This window comes from Canis lupus, chromosome 9 (genome assembly GCF_011100685.1).
Source record: "Canis lupus familiaris isolate Mischka breed German Shepherd chromosome 9, alternate assembly UU_Cfam_GSD_1.0, whole genome shotgun sequence".
Lineage (NCBI taxonomy): Eukaryota > Metazoa > Chordata > Mammalia > Carnivora > Canidae > Canis > Canis lupus.
Window position 1 is genome coordinate 19,132,292 of NC_049230.1, and position 17,413 is coordinate 19,149,704.

The window sequence follows — 17,413 nt, forward strand, 5'->3', positions numbered from 1 at the left end:
GATTTAGGCTAAGAAGCATTGTCCTCTGTCCTAGGCCTTCTGGTCACCTGCTGCTCTTTAGCAGGTACTTGCTGCTATGAGACGCTCTTGGTGGTTGTGGGACCTGGGACCTACAGATCAGAAAACTGGCAGCTTTTCTCTGCGCTTTCTCTGTAAATATGTATTAGTGTGTATGTGCGTATGTATCTTTTTAAATGAGCTATGACAAATGATGGTAGCTGTACCTAGAACAGTCTGTTTTTAAATTAATTCATAGCTTATTCTATGAGCCATGATTCTGGTTTTCCCAAGGATTGGTCATTGCTGAGTGTAGAGACAGGGATGTGTTCCCAATCTCTGATCCTGGAAGGCAGGAACTGGGAAGCCTAGGAAGGGACAGAGGTGTTGGAGGGCAGGTAACACTCAAGTGGATGACTGAGACCCTTCGCCTCCAGCCAGGCCTTCTTGGTTTGGGTTTTGGTTTTTTGAGCTACAACTCTAGAATTGTTGGCTTGCAGAGCTAGAAAAAAACCTCAGAAGTTATCCATCCAGGGGTGCCTGGGTAGCACAGTTGGTTGGGTGTCTGATTCTTGGTTTCGGCTTAGGTCATGATCTCGGGGTCATGGGATTGAGCCCTGTGTCGGGCTCTGCAAAGAGTCTGCTTGGGATTCCCTCGCTCCCTCTCCTTCTGCACCTTCTACTCAAGCTCTCTCTCTTTAATAAAATCAATAAATCTAAAAAAAAAAAAAAAAAGTTATCCATCCAAACATACCATTTTACAGATGAGGAAACCAGTAGAAGAATGGTAGCTTGCTAGATACCTGTCTGTCACTCTTCCCCCAAACATCTCAGTCAAGATGATTCTTGTTGGATGCTGACCTGAGACCAGCTCCCTTTAGCCCTAAGCCCAAAGAGGACTCTAGAAAGAAGGGAGGAAGGGAAGCAAGGAGGAACCCCTTTTCCACCCTTCCTTCACAACTTTACCTTGTTGGACCACCCAGAAATGTCTCTAGCTAGAAGGAAGAAAATCCAGTCCAACCTTCTCATCCTACAGGTAAAGAAACAGAGGCCCAGAGAGAGGAAAGGACTTATTCAGGGTCACACAGGGCGACCTGAGCCTAACTCAGGCATCCTGGGGGCAGTTTTCATTATACTCTGAGTATCTCAGCCCTCAGTGATGGCCTTCGCTTTGTGCCTCTGGGCATATGAATTGTTTGCCCTGAAATAAACCCTCTTCTGGCTCTTGGAACATATTGTAAACAGCCCAGGGGCAGGACTGGACCTTAAAGCATCTCAAGGAATGAAGGTCCAGCCCAAACTTTGAAGTCCAGCACTATGCTGGATGTGGTCACATCTGCCATCACATCTAATTTGGAATTCACAGAATGTCAGAACTGAAAGAGACCTCAGAGAACAGAAGTCCAAGCCTTGTTTCTCAGATAAGGACACCAAGGTCCAGAGGGAAAATGACTCAATGACTCATCCAACAACATAGCAGGATAAAGCTGATCCTAGAACCCAGGTTGTCCCACTTCCTATCCTGTTTATTTTTGTTTCTTCTTCTTCTTCTTCTTCTTCTTCTTCTTCTTCTTCTTCTTCTTCTTCTTCTTCTTCTTCTTCTTCTCTTTTATTTGCAGTCTCCACAGTACCTTGTGTTGTGTTGACCTCCTAACATTTCAACATGCTCAGTAAGTTCTTGCTGGATAGAACAGAAACAAGATACCATGTGTACAAATCACCCTTGGTAATTGATAAAAGACTTAAAGAATGCATATTTCCTTTGATAAATATGTAGTAAATGCTTATTGCTTGGGCTTATCAGCTCAGTTTTTCTTCTTCCATAGTCTTTTCTGCCTGAGGCTATATTTAGGCATAACTGGACTATTTTCACCCCCAGGTACTCTTTGGAGGCCAGCAGGACCATGTAAGTGTTGCTCCACCAGAGGTTGGAACTATAGGCTCCACCACTCTGGCCAGAGCCTCTGGAATCCTGTCCATGGATCTGAGGATTTCTGCTGTTTAAGAAATTCTGGGTCAGAGTGTGTAAGAGAGGGCACATTTGAACTGGGTGCGTTGTCTGTTCGGCAGGCAGTGCTAATTTTATTTTTTTAATTTTTAATTTTTTAAAAGGCTTTATTTTTAAGCAATCCCTACACCCAGGGTGGGGCTTGAACTCACAACCCCGAGATCACAAGTCACATGCTTTACCCACTGAGCCAGCCAGACATCCCTAGGCAATACTAACTTTAGCGGGCCTAGGCCTGAGTGAGCTAGAGGGAGTGTGGCAGCGACAGGTGCCATCAGTTCAGCAGTGTCCACTGAGCACAGAGGAAGCTCCTTCTCTCTTTTGTGCCAGGTACTGGCCATATAGCAGTTGCAACTCCCAGAGCCCCTAGCAATGTTGCTCAGCGTCCTTAGTCTTCTCCCCTGATGCATTCTTCTTAAAGTCCAGTAGTGCTGACAACTTATCAAGCTGTTCAATGCCAGCTCTCCTCCAAAATTAGAGGCCAAATTCACTATTGGATCTTGGGGCAGAAGTTACCTAATCAGCTACTAGGTTCTATCTGCAGGTTTACTCTACATTGGGAAACTGAGGCAGTGTTTAACAAGACAGCCCCATGATCCTTGTTTCCATGGTGAATGGTCCTAGCAAGGGCCTATAACTCAAAACAAAAGACAATTTTACTCTGTGAGGAACTCTAAGTTCCTTAAAGGCAATTCATTTCTGTATCCCCAATACCTACCACAGGTACTTGAAAACATATGTAGAGGGAGTGAATGATTGTTTAACCCCCACTTACCTGAGAAAGGGAAATCTGAAGGCTCATCAGGCCCCATATGGTGAATTCTTTTTTTTTTTAAGATTTTATTTATTTATTCATGAGAGACACAGGAGGAGAGGCAGAGACACAGGCAGAGGGGGAAGAAGCAGGCTCCATGCAAGAAGCTCGATGTGGGACTCGATCCCCGGAATCCAGGATCACACCCTGAGCCAAAGGCAGATGCCCAACCACTGAACTACCCAAGTGTCCCCCCACATGGTGAATTCTTATAACTTCTGGGGCATTTGGCCCCTGGGGGACTGAGGTAATAATCTCAGGGACCTCTGGAGGACAGGGCTAGAGGACTGGGAGCCCAGCCCCTTCAGGCCCTGTCCCTTGTGTTTGGGAGACAGACCTGAGTTTGAATCCCAGTGAGTTTGGGCAAGTTATTTAGCTTCTCTGAGCCTCAGTCTCCTCATCTGTGGAATGGGAAGTGCCTAGCCAAGGTTCTCCATGACAGTGATTGGCATCTATCATCCCATTGTGGGGGATTCTTTCCCCAGTTTCTGAGATCTTGAGAGAAGAAATTCCAGAGTCTGTAGGATCTTGTCTGAGTACCTGCTACGTGCAAGGTGATGTGCAAGGTGATGTGCTAGGTGCTGGAAAGGCAAAAGGAAATGTGATCTTATCTCTTTTCTCAAGTGGCTCATATGCTGTTTGGGGAGGCAAAACAAGCACCGAGAAAGCAAAATCCCAACCCAACCGCCCTAGGTACAACATAAAGTTGACCAAGAGTAAAAGCAAATGGGTGGTGCCATCATTATGGGGTGAAGGCAAGAGGATCTCTGTTTTAAAGTGACTTGGGATGACTCTGTGGGGGTGGTCTTTCTGCTTAGAGTCCATTGTTTAGTCAGAAAGTACTCACTTTGAGTTAATCTTTAAAAAAACAAAAGGATTTTTATTTTTTTATTTGAGAGAGAGACCGAGACAGAGAATGAGCAGGGGGGAGGAGGAAGAGGGAGAAGCAGGCTCCTTGTGGAGCAGGAAGCCCAATGCAGGGCTCCTTCCCAGGACCCTGGGATCACAACAGGAGCCAAAGGGAGACACCCAACCCACTGAGCCAGCCAGGCACCCCGACTTAATCTTTTTTTTTTTTTTTTTCCCGACTTAATCTTTTAATACTCATTCATTTCACTCAACAAATAGTCATGAAGTCTTTCTGCTATTGTTCCAGGCACTGTGCTGGGAGGAGATGTGTGGTTTCTGCACTCAAGAAGTTCGCAGTTCAGAGGAATACACAGACACTGAACCTATAATGCCACAAATAGGTGCATATTTATAAGTTATTATCAGGGTCAGTTAAAATATATATAATAAGGGGAATTAATTTAGCTAAAGAACCAAGGAAGGCCACTTTCAGGAAGTGATATTTAATTGAGTTCTATGGATGAGTAAGAGTTAGCCAGGTAAAGGGAAGAAGGGGAGGGGAGCATTCTAGAATAACAACAACAACAACAACAACAACAAAACCAGCCCGTGCAAAGGCCCTTAGGAGCAAGGGACACACAGTTCCAGGACAAAAGAGAAAGCCAGCTAAAGGAAGAGAGGTGAGGTGGGCAGGGACCAGATCACACAGAAGCTTCTACATTTTTTGTTTGCTTTTTTCCAAGTATGAAGGAAGGATTGGCTGCAGCAAAATTCCCTGGGGTACTTATTAAAAATGAATATTTGTGGGCCCCATCTCTGCTGAAAAAGGTAATTTGTGAGTACCCTAAAGTTGGGAAACCACTTTTCTGGTCCAGATACAGATCTCGGTGACAAAATTGGAAAGGCTTTAAGCCCTCCGCCTATTAGATTTGTGTTCCAAAAGGGTCACTCTGGCTTTGGAAGGATGTTGGGATGGAGGCAGGAGTGGACCTGTCACCAAGGCAGCTAGTATCTCAGGCAAGGGATGATTTGGTTTAGACCATGTGGTGGGGATAGGGATTGGCCAGAGTGGACTGATTCATGAGATACTTTGTAAAAAGGACCTTTATCATTCATTACGGAAACATTTATTTATGTCATTTACTTTTTCTGATTAAGTAATACATGATTGTTGCAAAATTTCAGATATGCAGAAAAAGATGAAGAAAGCAAAAGGTAAATATTTTGGTGTACATCTTTTTAGGCTTTTTAATATACATATGCATTCAGACACATGGATCTAGTTTGTAGTTGTTTATAATAATGGAACAATTCTGTAATACCTGATTCTCGATTGTCAAGAAAACGAACCATGAGCATCTTTCAGGTCAAAATAGTCATACATAATTTTTAATGTCTGGATGGTATTCTGCTAAGTGAATGTACACTCGTTTATTTGCCAGTTCCCTACTGATGACTATTTAGTTTGCTTCCAACTTTTCACATCAATATAAACAATCTCTTTCCGTCTACACTTATTTTTGAACACAATGCTTATTTCCTTAGAATAAATTTTTGTTAGTGAAACGACTGGGTCTTTGACAAACTGTCTAGGTTCAATCACATAGCTTCATACTGGGTCCTAAGGGGAGTTGTAGAGGAGGATGGCATCAAAGTCAGGAACCGGAAGTCTTCCTTTGGAAGGCCTTGAACTGTTACAGCCATGCTCTCTGGCCTATCCCAGTCCTTTCTTTCCCTGGCAAGGATGCAACGTGTGCGGTCGCTTCTGGTGGGTTCGGGACCTCGTCCCAGTCATCCGCCCCCAGCCTAGCCCCCTAGATGGGGCCTCCGCGGCCCTCCCAGGCCTTAGGAGTCCATCCCCAGTTGCCCTCCCCCACCGCAGGAGGACGTGTTAGGGAGAAGCTTAAGCAGGCAACGATTGCACCATCCACGGTTTGAATAGGAAGTCGAGGAAGCGCAGGGAGGAAAGTGGAGCGTCCCAAAGGCCGGGGCGCAGCAGCCAGACCGGGTCCCCCGGGACGCTCCTTCCACCGCCACTGGCCGGGCCCTGATCCCTCGCCTGCCACCCCCTCCCCGGCCCAACCCTTTGCTGGGTGCCGGCCCTTTAAGAAGCTGTCACGGTGGCGCCGCTGGCCCCGCCCGGCGGGGAGGGCCGAGAGGGAGGGGAGGAGTTGGTGGTGGCTGAAGCTGGAGGGGAGGGGGGGTCTGGGTCTATTTTTAGCTCTGGGTCGGGTCACGTGACGGGAGTGACGTCTCCAAATGTTGTTGTTGGTGGCGGCGGCGAGCGGAGCCGGAGGAGCCGCCGCAAAGATGGAGGAGCCGTCGAGGAGGCGCTGCCGCTGCTGCCGCCGCCGCTGCTGCCGCCGCCGCCCGCGAAGCCGGAGCTCGAGCCGCAGGGGGTGAGCGCGCCGCACCACCCCAGACCCCCTCTCCCCCGGGACCCCGCGACGCCAGGCGGCGCCCCCCTCCTCCTGCCGTCGCTGCCCGCGGGCTCCCCGCGCGCGCCGCGCTCCGCGCCCCCCTTCCTTCCTCCCGGCGCCCGGTGCCCGCCGGCGCCCCCCGGGAGCCGCGCCAGCCGGGGAGCCGGGCCTCGGGGTGATGGCGCACGCCCCTCCCGTGCAGGGGCGCGTTCCCTGCAGGTGAGGGAGGGGCCCGCCTGCCCGCGACCCGCACCCGCAAACGGCCCGGGGACCGGCGGAGGCTGCCCGCTGTGTCCCTTCCCTGGCGGCGCTTGTTGCGTTGCAGAGCGATTCGAGCCCTGCACCCGGATTCTATGCAGACCCCTCTTCGCTGGACAACTCCTTTCTTGGTCCTCTGAGGTGAGGGGCGCTGCCCACCCCACAGCGCTTCCACCCAAACCTAGGAACGCATCCTCGATTTTGTGTCCTTGACTTACGTGCGTGAGGAGGGGGCCTCCGGGCCCACCTTACTTCTCTCCCCCATTTATTCTCACCCCCTCGCCGGTGAGGCGTTACTGCGTTCCCACCCTCTTCTCTGTCTGACACCCTGGAGCCAAGGAGAGATGAAGGCTCCCCTCCTTCCTGTCTGGGGTGGATGCCCCCCATTTTTAATCCTGGGTCTGTATCTCATAAAGGCAGGGACACTGCTTGTGCCTTTTAACTTGAGGGAGGCTGCTTCCCTACCCCACCCTCCTCTGGGGCCCCGGGGGGTGGGGGAGGAGATGAGGAGCTGTCTGAGTGATAAGTAATTAATTGGGGAGGCTGGTTGTTGGGGAGGGGGGAGAAGAGAGGAAAGTGGGGGTGCCCCATTCGGGGGAAGAGGTGACCACCTGATCCCCCCACTGTTGGCCTTCTGAAACTAGGTGTGTCCCCAGAGAGGAAGGGTAGCAGCTGCAGTTACTTTTGAGGGGGTGCTCAAGAGACCCACCACTCTGATGGTGACCACTGTGCTTCTGGGACCTGGGATTAGTTTTGGTGATTGGGGGTGATGATGGCGATGCTTGGGTTTACCTGGGAGGGGAGGATGGTGCCAGGTCGGAGGAACAAAAGGAGACAGAGGTTGGGAGATCCAGGGGTCTTGGCCAGAGGGGCTCCTGACCCAGACTGCTCTGCAGGACCGGTGCCGGGGACTGGGTCTCGCCCTGGGCCCCTTCAGGTTCAGAGGACGAAGGCAGAGAGGGTCCTCAGTCTGAGTTCCAGGCACCAGGGTCCCTGAGATGAAGGGGGATAAGTTGAGCTGCTGCGCTGGGCTGGGCTGGGCTGTGGATGGTGGGTGAGCCATGTTGGGGGCCGCCTGCTTCTTCATTCCAGTCTCCTTCCCTCTCCCTCCTAAACACAAAGCTTGGGAGATCTTAGTTTGCCCCCTGCCTCTTTTGAATCCTCTCTTTGCTCTGTCTCCTCTTGCTGTTAAATCTGGTAGGGGTCTTTCCGAGTTAGAGGGGTGGGCCCCCAGTATCCCCACTCTGTCCTGTCTGGAGACCAGGGGCCTGAGATACAGACACGGGGTGCAAGTTACTTGAGGGCAAGGATGGAGGCCATGTTAGCTGCGTGCCAGCCTTCCCTTCCTCCCCTGTCTAGCCTCCTGGTCTAGCCTCCCCAAGTAGCCAGAGTAGCCCGACTGAGTAATGGGGGTGCGGGGCAGCAGTATCACATGCCCCACCCACTTCAAGTAGCTGGAGAGACAAAGGTTTGCTTTCCCTTCCCTAGGGGTGGCATCCTAGCTGTGTGTTTAGAAATGGGGCCTGGGGATGGGGGGGGGTGTAGTTTGTGTTTCTGCATAAAGGGGGAGGGGGATCGGCTCTCGGAGCGGGGGGAGTGTGCAGTCGGTGCCGAAGTACCAGCTGCTCTTTAATAATGAATTCTTCCTACTCACATCCCTTTGAGGAGGGATGTCTGGAACACAGCATCGGGCTCAGCCAGCCTGCTAGAGGACGCGCTCCTGTTGGGGGGGGTGGGGGAGAGACTGCTGGGGGGGGCGGTTCTTGGCATTTTTGGAGCACTGTCGCTTGCTCATGAATGAAAACCTGATGCGGCCCATGAGGGGGCCTATTGTAGTCGACTTGGGCTAATTAAACTTTCTCTGCCTTTCTTCTCCCCTACCCCACCTCACCCCAGGCACCCCCCCCCCCCAGTCCTTTTTTGAATGGGGACCCTGTCTGGTAGTGCTGGAGAGGGGGTATGGGTCTGCCTGAGGTTTTAGGGCAGACAGACCCTGGTCTTCTGCCCTCTGCCTCCACCTCCTCCCTCCCTCCCCTCTCATCCCCCCCCCCTTTTTTTTTCTAGAAATAGCAGCCTCCTCCATCTGGCTTGTGCAGATGCCTGGAGCTGCGTCTGAGCAGACAAACAGAAATGGGCCGATTGCAAAAATGAATTTGTCAGCCTGGTGCCTTTTTTCCTTTCCTGTTCTCTCCCCCTCCCCTTAGTTTGGGGCCTGGACATCCCAAGTCGGCTACCCTTCCTGGCTCTGGTAACCCCAGGCTTCTGGCGCCCCAGCCTGGGGGAGGCACAAGGTGGTAAAAGCTCTTGGGCGTCGGGGAACTGTGATCTGCCATGGTCACCGTCGGGAGGGGGCAAGATGAGAAGTCTTTTGAGCCTTGGGACGGGACGCATGGGTTTGCAGCTTTCTGATGAGATCTTTGCAACAGATCTCAGATTCCAGGCAATGTCAGGTTCACAGGGTTTGGTTCAGACCTCTTGCCTGACCATCTGGGACCTGGGGAGGGTACCCCAGACCACAGTGCTCAGGACTGGGGAGAAGGCTACCTGGTGGTACTGGAGTCCAGGTTCCTGAGAGGCCCTCAAAGGGACACCTGACTCCCCAGGAATTCCAAGGGAGTTTTTTGAGGGACAGATAAGCTGCAGGGTAGTACTGTGAACTTGTGGCTTTGGGGGCATCACGTTGCTCCATGTCTCCCTCCTTGTCGGCCTTTCTCCCACTCTATGCCAGAGTTTTATTTCTCATGAATGGGCAGGGTGGGAGTTGCCTTATCTCCCCTGGTCTGGCCATGAGCTTGGGGGGAGAGGGACACCTGGTCTCCCTCATTCCGTGCCCTGCCATCCTGGAGATTTGACACTGCTCTTGGCCCCTGACTGCCCACTGAGACCCTCCTATCGCTATAGGCAACGGTGGAATTTTTGCAACAGAGGATGGACCAAATAACCAGCTTTTAACCATCCCCCTGTCCTTTTTCCCCTTGACACCTCACCCCAGAAAATAATCCATGTCAGTCCTGATCAGGCAATGAACTCTGCTTTGTTTCCCAGGGAGGCCCCTGTTCACTCAGGAGGCTTGATAGAGGTGTTGGCAGACACCCTCTGCAGGTGGACAGGGGCCCCTGGGGTCTTGGTGCACCCGGCAAGCTGGGGAGGAGTGTGGCCTAATTGAGTCCTGAGCCAAATGGAGTTCTAGGGGCCCCTCCCTTCCTCTTCTCTCCAGTGAGTGAAGATGATGGGGGCTCCAAGTTGATTTTAATGTTTTTTGTACCACTGAAGCTCTGCCCCTTCTGAGTGCCCTGCTGTGGAGCCACCTTTCACTAAGGAGATGGGCTGGGCCACTCTGGCTGCTGGGAATCGTGGGAATTTCTGAACCTGTGTTCCCCAGCCCACGGGAAAGGGTGTGAGCAGGACTGGGCGCCAGCCCTGGGGTGGGCACGGGCTGAGCTGCCTGCCCACGCGGGCCCTGCCAGGGCACCAGCTGCCCCACCTGCCACATTCCTGAGCTTGGCCTGAGCTCTGCGTAGCTTCTTTTGTCCTTGCCCCACACCTGTGCCTGCCAGGAGCAGTTCAGCCCCTTGACTCTGCCTCCTTCTAACTCCCCATCTGAGTACACCTTCCTCCAGCTACAGAGTCCAGACCTGTGGGTGAAAGCAGGGGGCAGCAGGCCTAGGAAGACTCGGGGTCTTGTGTGTGTGTGTGTGTGTGTGTGTGTATGTGTATGTATATGTGTGTTTGTGTATTCGTGTTCCTGTGTCCCTGCTATGCCTGAATCCCTGGCTACTGGTTCCAAATGGACAACACTCCTGGGAATCCTTGATGAGAATGCAAGGCTTACTGAGAATTAATCCTGCCAGGAGGTGGGGCTGTCCATGGGGTAGAGCTGACTGCCCTTTCCTGGCTGAGGGAGCAGGGTTAGGGCTTACACATCTAGCTTCTTTCAGCCTCCTGGCTCACTCCTGCTCCCTTGCTTTCACTGGGTATTGGAGGGCCTGCCTTCATTTGAAAGAGAATGAATGAGGTCATGTCTGGGGTAGATCATGGGCCGTGTAGGGATGGGCCCAGGTGGGTGCCTGCGTAGTGTCTGAGGCTTGAAGACTAACCATGGGGCTGGAGGGAGGCAAGGCGCTGAAGGGGTGGGGACAGGTTGGCAAACTTACAGTCCTGGAATACTGGGATGTCCTCCATTATTGTGTTGGTCTGGGCAAACCTACTGTTGGAGTCTTTGGGGCCTTTGTACAAACCGGGAAAAGGTGTCCTTTTATTCTGGGTGGTCTCAGCCTGGATGACCAGCGGCTTGGCAGGCAGAGCACAGGCTGGTTTTCAGACCTCCTTACGTAGGGCACAACTTGTACAACACACATAAAGCCCTGGACTTGGGCCCTGAACCCTCGTCTGGGGAGTGCTAGATGGGGGGGGGTGTGTGTGTGCATGTCACTGCCTTTCCAAATTCCTGGAAAACAGCATGGGTTATCAGTAGAAGAGAGGCTCTTATCGTCTTTCCTGGACCTACTGTTGAACAGGGGATACTAAGATAGAAGTATGTCACAATTCCAGGGTTGGGTGGCACAGGGCTTAGGGAGTATGAAGAAAGTAACATGGTGCAGAAGAGTCCCGGCTCAGCCAGCTGGGGCTGGGATACTAGTTTCTCCCTTAACTTTTGCCACGGACTCCAGCCCTGCATCTCCCCACTACCACAGACAGAGTTCAAATCTCCTGTGCTTTTCTCCTTTCATGTACACCCAGTCCCACATCAGGCACCCAAGCGAGTCTGTAAGGTCTCCCCCCACCTGGCAGTGGACACTGTCACCTGTAAAGGGAGTTTGGGTGTGGCTAGTGTAGCCATTTCCCTTTCCTTGAGTGCTGGCAGCCTCACCCGTTAGAGAAGCAGCCAGGGTCTGGCCAGCGCTGCTGTTTTCCTCTGTGGCCTCCCCACCCCCCCACAGACAAGTGTCCTCCTCTTCCCCAGGTGTCAACTGACCAGCCCTGAGGTCTCCTTCAACTCTCCGGGTTCCTGAGCTGGGGGCCTCTAACCCTGCTCCATCTCTCCCTAGGGATGCCGTTCTGAGTGCCTGACTGCCTCGCCCCGAAGGATGGCCTCTGATGGGCATTAGAGGCACAGCAGCCCCGGGCTCCTGTCCCGTCCGTCTGTCTGTTATCGTCTGTCCCTCTTGACATCACCGCAGCTCCACCCCCTCCCATCCCAGCCCCCAACGCCAGCTTCCTGTGGGCCCAGAGCCGGCATGAACTCTCCCACCGAGTCGGGTAAGAGCTGGGAGGCCAGAGAAAGGGCACCCTGGGGTGGTTTTGGCTAGAGTGGGCTGTATGAGTTTCTAGCCCAGGCCAGCTGACCTTTGGGGGGTCTGAGCCATAAGGGAACAAGGGGTCAGGAACAGAGAAGCATCGAGAAAAGGACCAAGGCAAACCTGAAGTTACCGACTATGGGGCAGAACTGGAGATTGATGTGCTGCCAGGCCAGCCTGGGCCTGGGAGGACATGGGTCCAACTCTGTCCACACGCTGGCCCTCTCAACTCGGAGGGCCTGCAGTTCCAGTTCTGCCCAGCCCCATTTGCCAAGACAGCCAGGCCTGAGAGGGAATATGTGTCCCCGAATGTCTCTGGGCCGGCTGGGGATGATGTTGGAAGGTTTCCTGCAATAGCTGAATGCAGCTTCCTTTTTGTGGTGGTTGCTTCTCTTCCTGGTGGAGAGTTTCTCTGCCTTCCATGCTCTTTTCGTAGGGGAGGTTTGCAGGGCCTTTAGCCTCAGGCTTTGTTGGGAACATGTGGTAGTGGGATGGGTGCGGTGACATGTTGGTAGAGGAGTCTTGGCTCTCTTCTTTGAGCCTGGGTAGACTCCCCCTTCTCTTTTTGGGCCCTGGATGTGGTGGATTCCTAATTTGGGGTCTTTGACTCTGCGATGTCCTATTCCCCTCTGCTCCTAGGAGGCTGCCTAGTGCTGCCAGAAATAGTCTCTGGGTGGGACTCCAGGCAGCTTTATGTATGGGTGGGTCTGGGTGGATGCCCGTGAGGATGTGTCCCAGTGGCCGGAGCCAGACCCTCAGGAGTTTCCCAGGAGGGTCATGGGTCAGTGTGGTCAGAGTAATAACTGCCTTCTGTCCCTGGCTGTCTTCTTCTGTACAGTCTTAGAGGGTCAGAGTCTATCTTGTTTGGCTTTAACCCCCACAGCCCAGCCTAACCCCCACATATTTTTCTGTAGGAGTAGAGGGATATTTTCCTTTCTTTTAGGGTTAGGGGAATTAGGAACTAGAGATGAAAACCCATTTACTGGATGGAATGCAGCATCTTTGGGATGGGAGGGATCCTGGCCACCTCCCATCTTGTTGCTTATTATCAGTTTGGTGGACCTGATGGTTTCTCTTGAGGACCCAATGCTAGTGCTCTATGGCAAAGGTCCTGACTCAGGTCCTGGGGCTTCTAGTAGACCCAGGGGAGCTGGAAGCTGGTGGGATTATTCGTCTTTGCTCCATTTGATTTGGTCAACATTGTGCTTGCCCCTCTTTCTCTTTCCGGCACGATAGACTCAGGTCACGGGCTGCAAGCAGAGTAGAGTGCCAGTTGGTGAGGGCCGGACTCTTGAGGCTCACCAGGTCAGCTTTGCCTGGTGAGTCCCCTCCTGCAGGGTTTGTACTTCCCCTTCAGAGCCTCCTCCCTCTGTCCCTGCCTTCATTCAACCTGTAGGGGCTGTGGCAGGAGTGAGGCATGGAGAGAGGTCAATGGGACTCTGGTGCTGGGGTGGGGGGTGACTGTCAAGCTCCAACTTCCTGCTTCCTCCTCTGAGGCTAGGCTGGCCAAGGGAAGGGAGAGAACCACCTGAGGGGGCTTCTCCCCAGTCCCTGGCCACCTCAGCTGGACCCTCCTGCAGCAGGGTCATGTGCCAACCTCTCCTTTCTTCTGAGCTACTATGCTGACTTATCTAGGGGCCATATACGGTCACACCGAGCCTAGGTTGTCAAACTGTTGGCCAAGGGAACAGAAACTGCCCAGAGGCATCTGATGATGGCTTGGGAAGGACATTTCCCAGCTTTGGGCTTTTATTCCCTTACAGTGAAAGGCTCAAATGATCAACGTTGGCTGGAGGAGGTCACGAAGTTGCCTTTCCAGATGCCAGTGGTCCAAGTTTGTCTTGTAGCCACTTCAGCCAGGGCTGGAAGGAGTGTGGTGGTAGATGGAGGTGTCCCCCAGCGCAGGAGGCTGGCAGTCTGGGAAGGGCTATGGAGCCAGGGAGCCAGGAGCCAGGCCCGGAGGGGCCCGTGGGAGTGGGGCTTAGAGGGCTGTCTCACTTCCTGGCTGGCTTTCCAGCTCCCCCCAGCAGGGGGAGATGCTGTCTTCTCACGTTTGGAGAGGAGGGAGAGGAGGAGGGGGCCAAATACTGGGAACTGCATTTTAGGACCATGGAGAGGCCTCAGAGTTGCTATCATTTCTCGAGGGCACCCCCGGGAGACTCTTCCCATCTAGTTTTCCTGGGGCTCCGGGGCAGCCTCTTCTTGTGGAGAAAGAGCTGCTCTGGGCCAAGGAGATGGGTAGCTTCCGCACAGCTCTCCTTTTTTGAGGGGCCCAGCACCTGCTATTCCCAGAGCTGAGAGTAGCATCTGGGCTGGGGCTGCTGGTGCTTGGAGTCTGGCACAAGCCCAGGGACCATGTGCCTTTGGACTCCATAGGAGTAAAATGAAACTGTAGCTGGGCAAGTGGGTGTTCACTTTGCTGTGGATACTCTGAAGGGAGCCCCAGGAAGAGCGTGCAGCCCTGGAACTGGGGAGAGGAGTGAGAGTGATGAGGAGTAGTCCCCAGCACCTGGGTGCCCTGGCCCCTGAGTACCTCTCACCTTCTCTTGAGTCCCCAAGACTCATTCCTCTTTCCTCAGGGCACAGAACAGTGCTGTCTCCTCGCCCCCTCAATTTCTCCCGGGGTGGGAGCTTTTCCTATCTGGCAAGTCCTTAAGTATCCCCAACACGCCCAACCCTGAGCTCAGCCTGCAGGAAAACAGAAGAAAAATAGAACATGGTCCAGCCCTCCCCTCCTAGCAAATGAGTTAGGAAGAGAGAATGTCTCGGGTGAGGGGCAGCAGGCAGGGCAAACAGTTTACTTCTGGGGCTCACTCCTCCCCAGGGAGTGGGGGCTGATTGACTTGGTCTGGGCTGGGCTGAACGCCAGCATTTGACCTGATTTGCCTCTTTTGCCACCTTGAGAGTACAGGCAGAGGCCACTGATGGGGCTGCCTGCTTCCCTGAGGATACCACTCTTTGGTATCTGGCTTCTCTTTAGGCCAAAGAGGGCTCAAGGAGTGAGGCTTTCTTTATTTTTCTGGGGCTGATCATTTCTGCTCCCCTCAGTGGGGTTGAAGGACTCACAGAACTTGCCCCCTGTCTGGGCTCGGCCTGGCCAGGCTGGAGGAGCTGGCCTGGGACCCAGGACCTAGGCCTGCTCTGATCTCTGCCCTGTCCTCTGTGCTGCTGCCCAGAAGGGAGGGCAAAAGTGAGGCCTGTTGTGGGAGCCAGTATGGATGGCGACAGGAGGCGGCAGCCAGGTTCCTTATCCCCAGCGTGGGAGGGGAGACAAGCTTCATGACAACACCTGCCTGCCCAGCACCTCCCAGCACACTCCACACTTTCTCTATTTCTCTTTCCCAGGAAGGAGGGAGGAAAGCAGCTGCCCCCTCTGGGTGACCAGAGAAACTGGGGCATGGGTGTGGGGTGGAGCCAGGAACCTCGGCGTCCTGCCTCCCAGCCTCGGGCTCATGCTCTGCCTCTGAGCCCCCGGGGAAGGCAGGCAGCCAGCCCGGAGGAGGAGAAAGTGGGTCAGTGTGGGCGTGGGGCGAGGGTCTGGGAAGTGGACTCCTGGTGTCCGTTCTACACTTAGATGCCCCCAGTGCACCTGTGCTCTCTGTAGACTGGGATCTGCTCCGCCCTCCTCTTCCCTACTTCATCAGTCAAAAGGGATTGAAGGCTCAGATGGGGCAGTCAGAGGCAGGGTCAACCCTGAGGGGATGTGAAAGATGCCAAAGTAGGTGTTCACGTTTTTCTGGGACTTTGGATTCAAACGAGAGGGTTCAGCCAGCACCTAGCATGGAACCTGGCACATGGCAGCTTCCAGGCAGTGCTGATAGACTCCATCATGATGGGCCTCTGAGGGCAGGAGAAAACTGGAGGGCAGGCAGGCCTGATATTTCTGGGGCCCTGGGGCAGCTGGCACCACCACCACCCCCCCCCCCCCCCCCCATCCGAGGTGCTCCTGAGGCAGCCCTTGGATTTTTTTCCCTGTGCACTGAGAGGACTTGCTTTCTTCTGTTAGGTCAGGGCCTAATCCCAAACTTTTGTGCCCTGGAAATGGGAGCCTGGAAGAGCCCAAGGAGCCAGCTTTGGGCTCTTTTCCTCCTCCAGACCTTGAAGGTTCAGGGGCCGGAGGCCAGCCTCTGAGGAAGGGAACAAGGTCGTTCCGGTTGTGACCCAGAGAAGATGGTGCTGGCTCCCAGTGGAGTTCATGCGCCCTATACTTGGTGGGTGCTCTGGAAGGTTTGTGGGACAACTCATGGGAGAGCTGGATAGGTTGGGATAGAGAAGAGAAATGAACCATGAGTAGAGGGGCCAGAAAGCATGAAGGATTGAGGTTAGACATGAGGAAGACCTTGTTGTATCACTTGAGTCTCAGAGGAAAAGAAGACACTGGTCCCCACCCCAGGCCTTGTCTCTAATTCCCCTAGGGGACTCTGGGAAGTGCATTGAGGATTGTCCGGCTGTCTGACAGTTTGGTTCCCACTTCATGCTGTTATGGGAAGTTCTAACCTCTGGGTGCCCAGTCTGCTGAGTGCTCCTGTCTTCCCTTAGTAAGTTCTCTTTCTTTTGGTTTCTGGCTGCTCCAGGTTCTGGGGGCCCTACTTTTGAGTCATTGTTACTGCTGACTTCCTCTCCTCCAGAACAGGGCTCCCCTACCTTACTCTCCTGTGCCTGAGGCAGGCAGAGAGAGCCAGGACAGGGCTAGCCAGCCCTTCTGGTTGCTCCCAGCGTGGGTGGGTGGAGTCCTGAGTTGGGAGGGGCTGCTGCCCCCGGCTTTTTGGTTTTTGGGCTGCCTTGAGTTTACTGTCCATCACCCGCTTGTGGCTGGGGGACCTTGGTCTTTTCTTCCCTTCCTCTTTAGGAAGAGTCTGGTTGGCCAGGATGAGGTTGGAGCAGGAGGTGGTGAATGAGTTTCCCAGGCCCACACTGAGGTGTCTCCCAATTCCAAACCCCTGTGGGGAGCACTGCTCCATCACCATTTTTCTAGAGTCTGCCCTGAGAGAGAAGCTGAAGCTCCAGATCTTTGTTCGGGTCCTTTTCCCATCCCACACCCCAATGTACATCTTATTGTATAAGATCAACTAGTCCAGGGCCTTGGAAAAACCTCTTCTACCACCAACCCTGTGTGTGCCCCCCCCCCCCCCCTCAGGACAGGAGGCCCCTTTGCTATCCTCCCTGCCTGGTGGAAGCTGGCTGAGAAGATGGGCCGCAGGAGCCATGGCTACTGTGTCCTTGATTGGCCAGGTCCTCCAGGGCTCCTGACGGGAGGGTGAGGTCATCCAGTCCAGGGAGAGGACAGGTGTCCCTGGCTCCATGCCTGGAGTTGGGGGCAAGGAGGGGGCAGGAGGGGGGCTCCAAAATAGCAACTGTGACATCAGGAAGGGGGAGGGGGGACCCAGACCCAGGAATAACCAGGCTATTAAAAGGCTCCAGTGAGGTCAGGGGGCCAAGTGGAATCTCAGTACCATTGGGAGGCACAACCTGAGAAGGGACGAGCCAGCAGTGGGCAGGGGGGCAGACGTCACCAGTCCTCGTGGTGCACTAGCCCCAGGTCCCATCAGGGCCCCAGGAGCATGGGCGGCTGTGCCAAGCCTTGTGCTGGTAGAGAAGGGCTGCAGCCTGACAGCTGCTTGAGTCTTCCTAGAGGGGCTCCAGCCTCATGGTTGTTTCTCTCAGGGTCCTGGGGGTCATCTTACCTATCAATGGGAACCCTATGACAGCTTCATGTGTTCCTTTGTGTAGGAGGCAGTGGGCTGTGGTGGTTAGCACTCAGACTAGAGCC

General features: G+C 53.8%; 1 protein-coding gene across 6 annotated transcripts in view; it reads left to right on the plus strand.

The window, feature by feature from the left end:
- Nucleotides 1-5,910: 5,910 nt before the first annotated feature.
- HDAC5 (histone deacetylase 5) overlaps nt 5,911-17,413 on the plus strand; it is a 35,939-nt gene continuing 24,436 nt past the window's right edge. For 4 of the 6 annotated variants that reach the window (XM_038547143.1, XM_038547139.1, XM_038547144.1 and 1 more), the window contains exons 1-2: nt 5,911-6,067; nt 11,395-11,605. Coding sequence is in view for 3 of the 6 variants with exons in the window: in XM_038547139.1 (XP_038403067.1) it covers nt 11,584-11,605 (22 nt within the window). In the remaining 3 variants the exon portion in view is untranslated. Of the gene's footprint in view, nt 6,068-6,470; nt 6,488-11,394; nt 11,606-16,058; nt 16,182-17,413 lie in introns of those variants that run through there. The other 2 variants (XM_038547142.1, XM_038547140.1) reach the window with 2 other exon arrangements.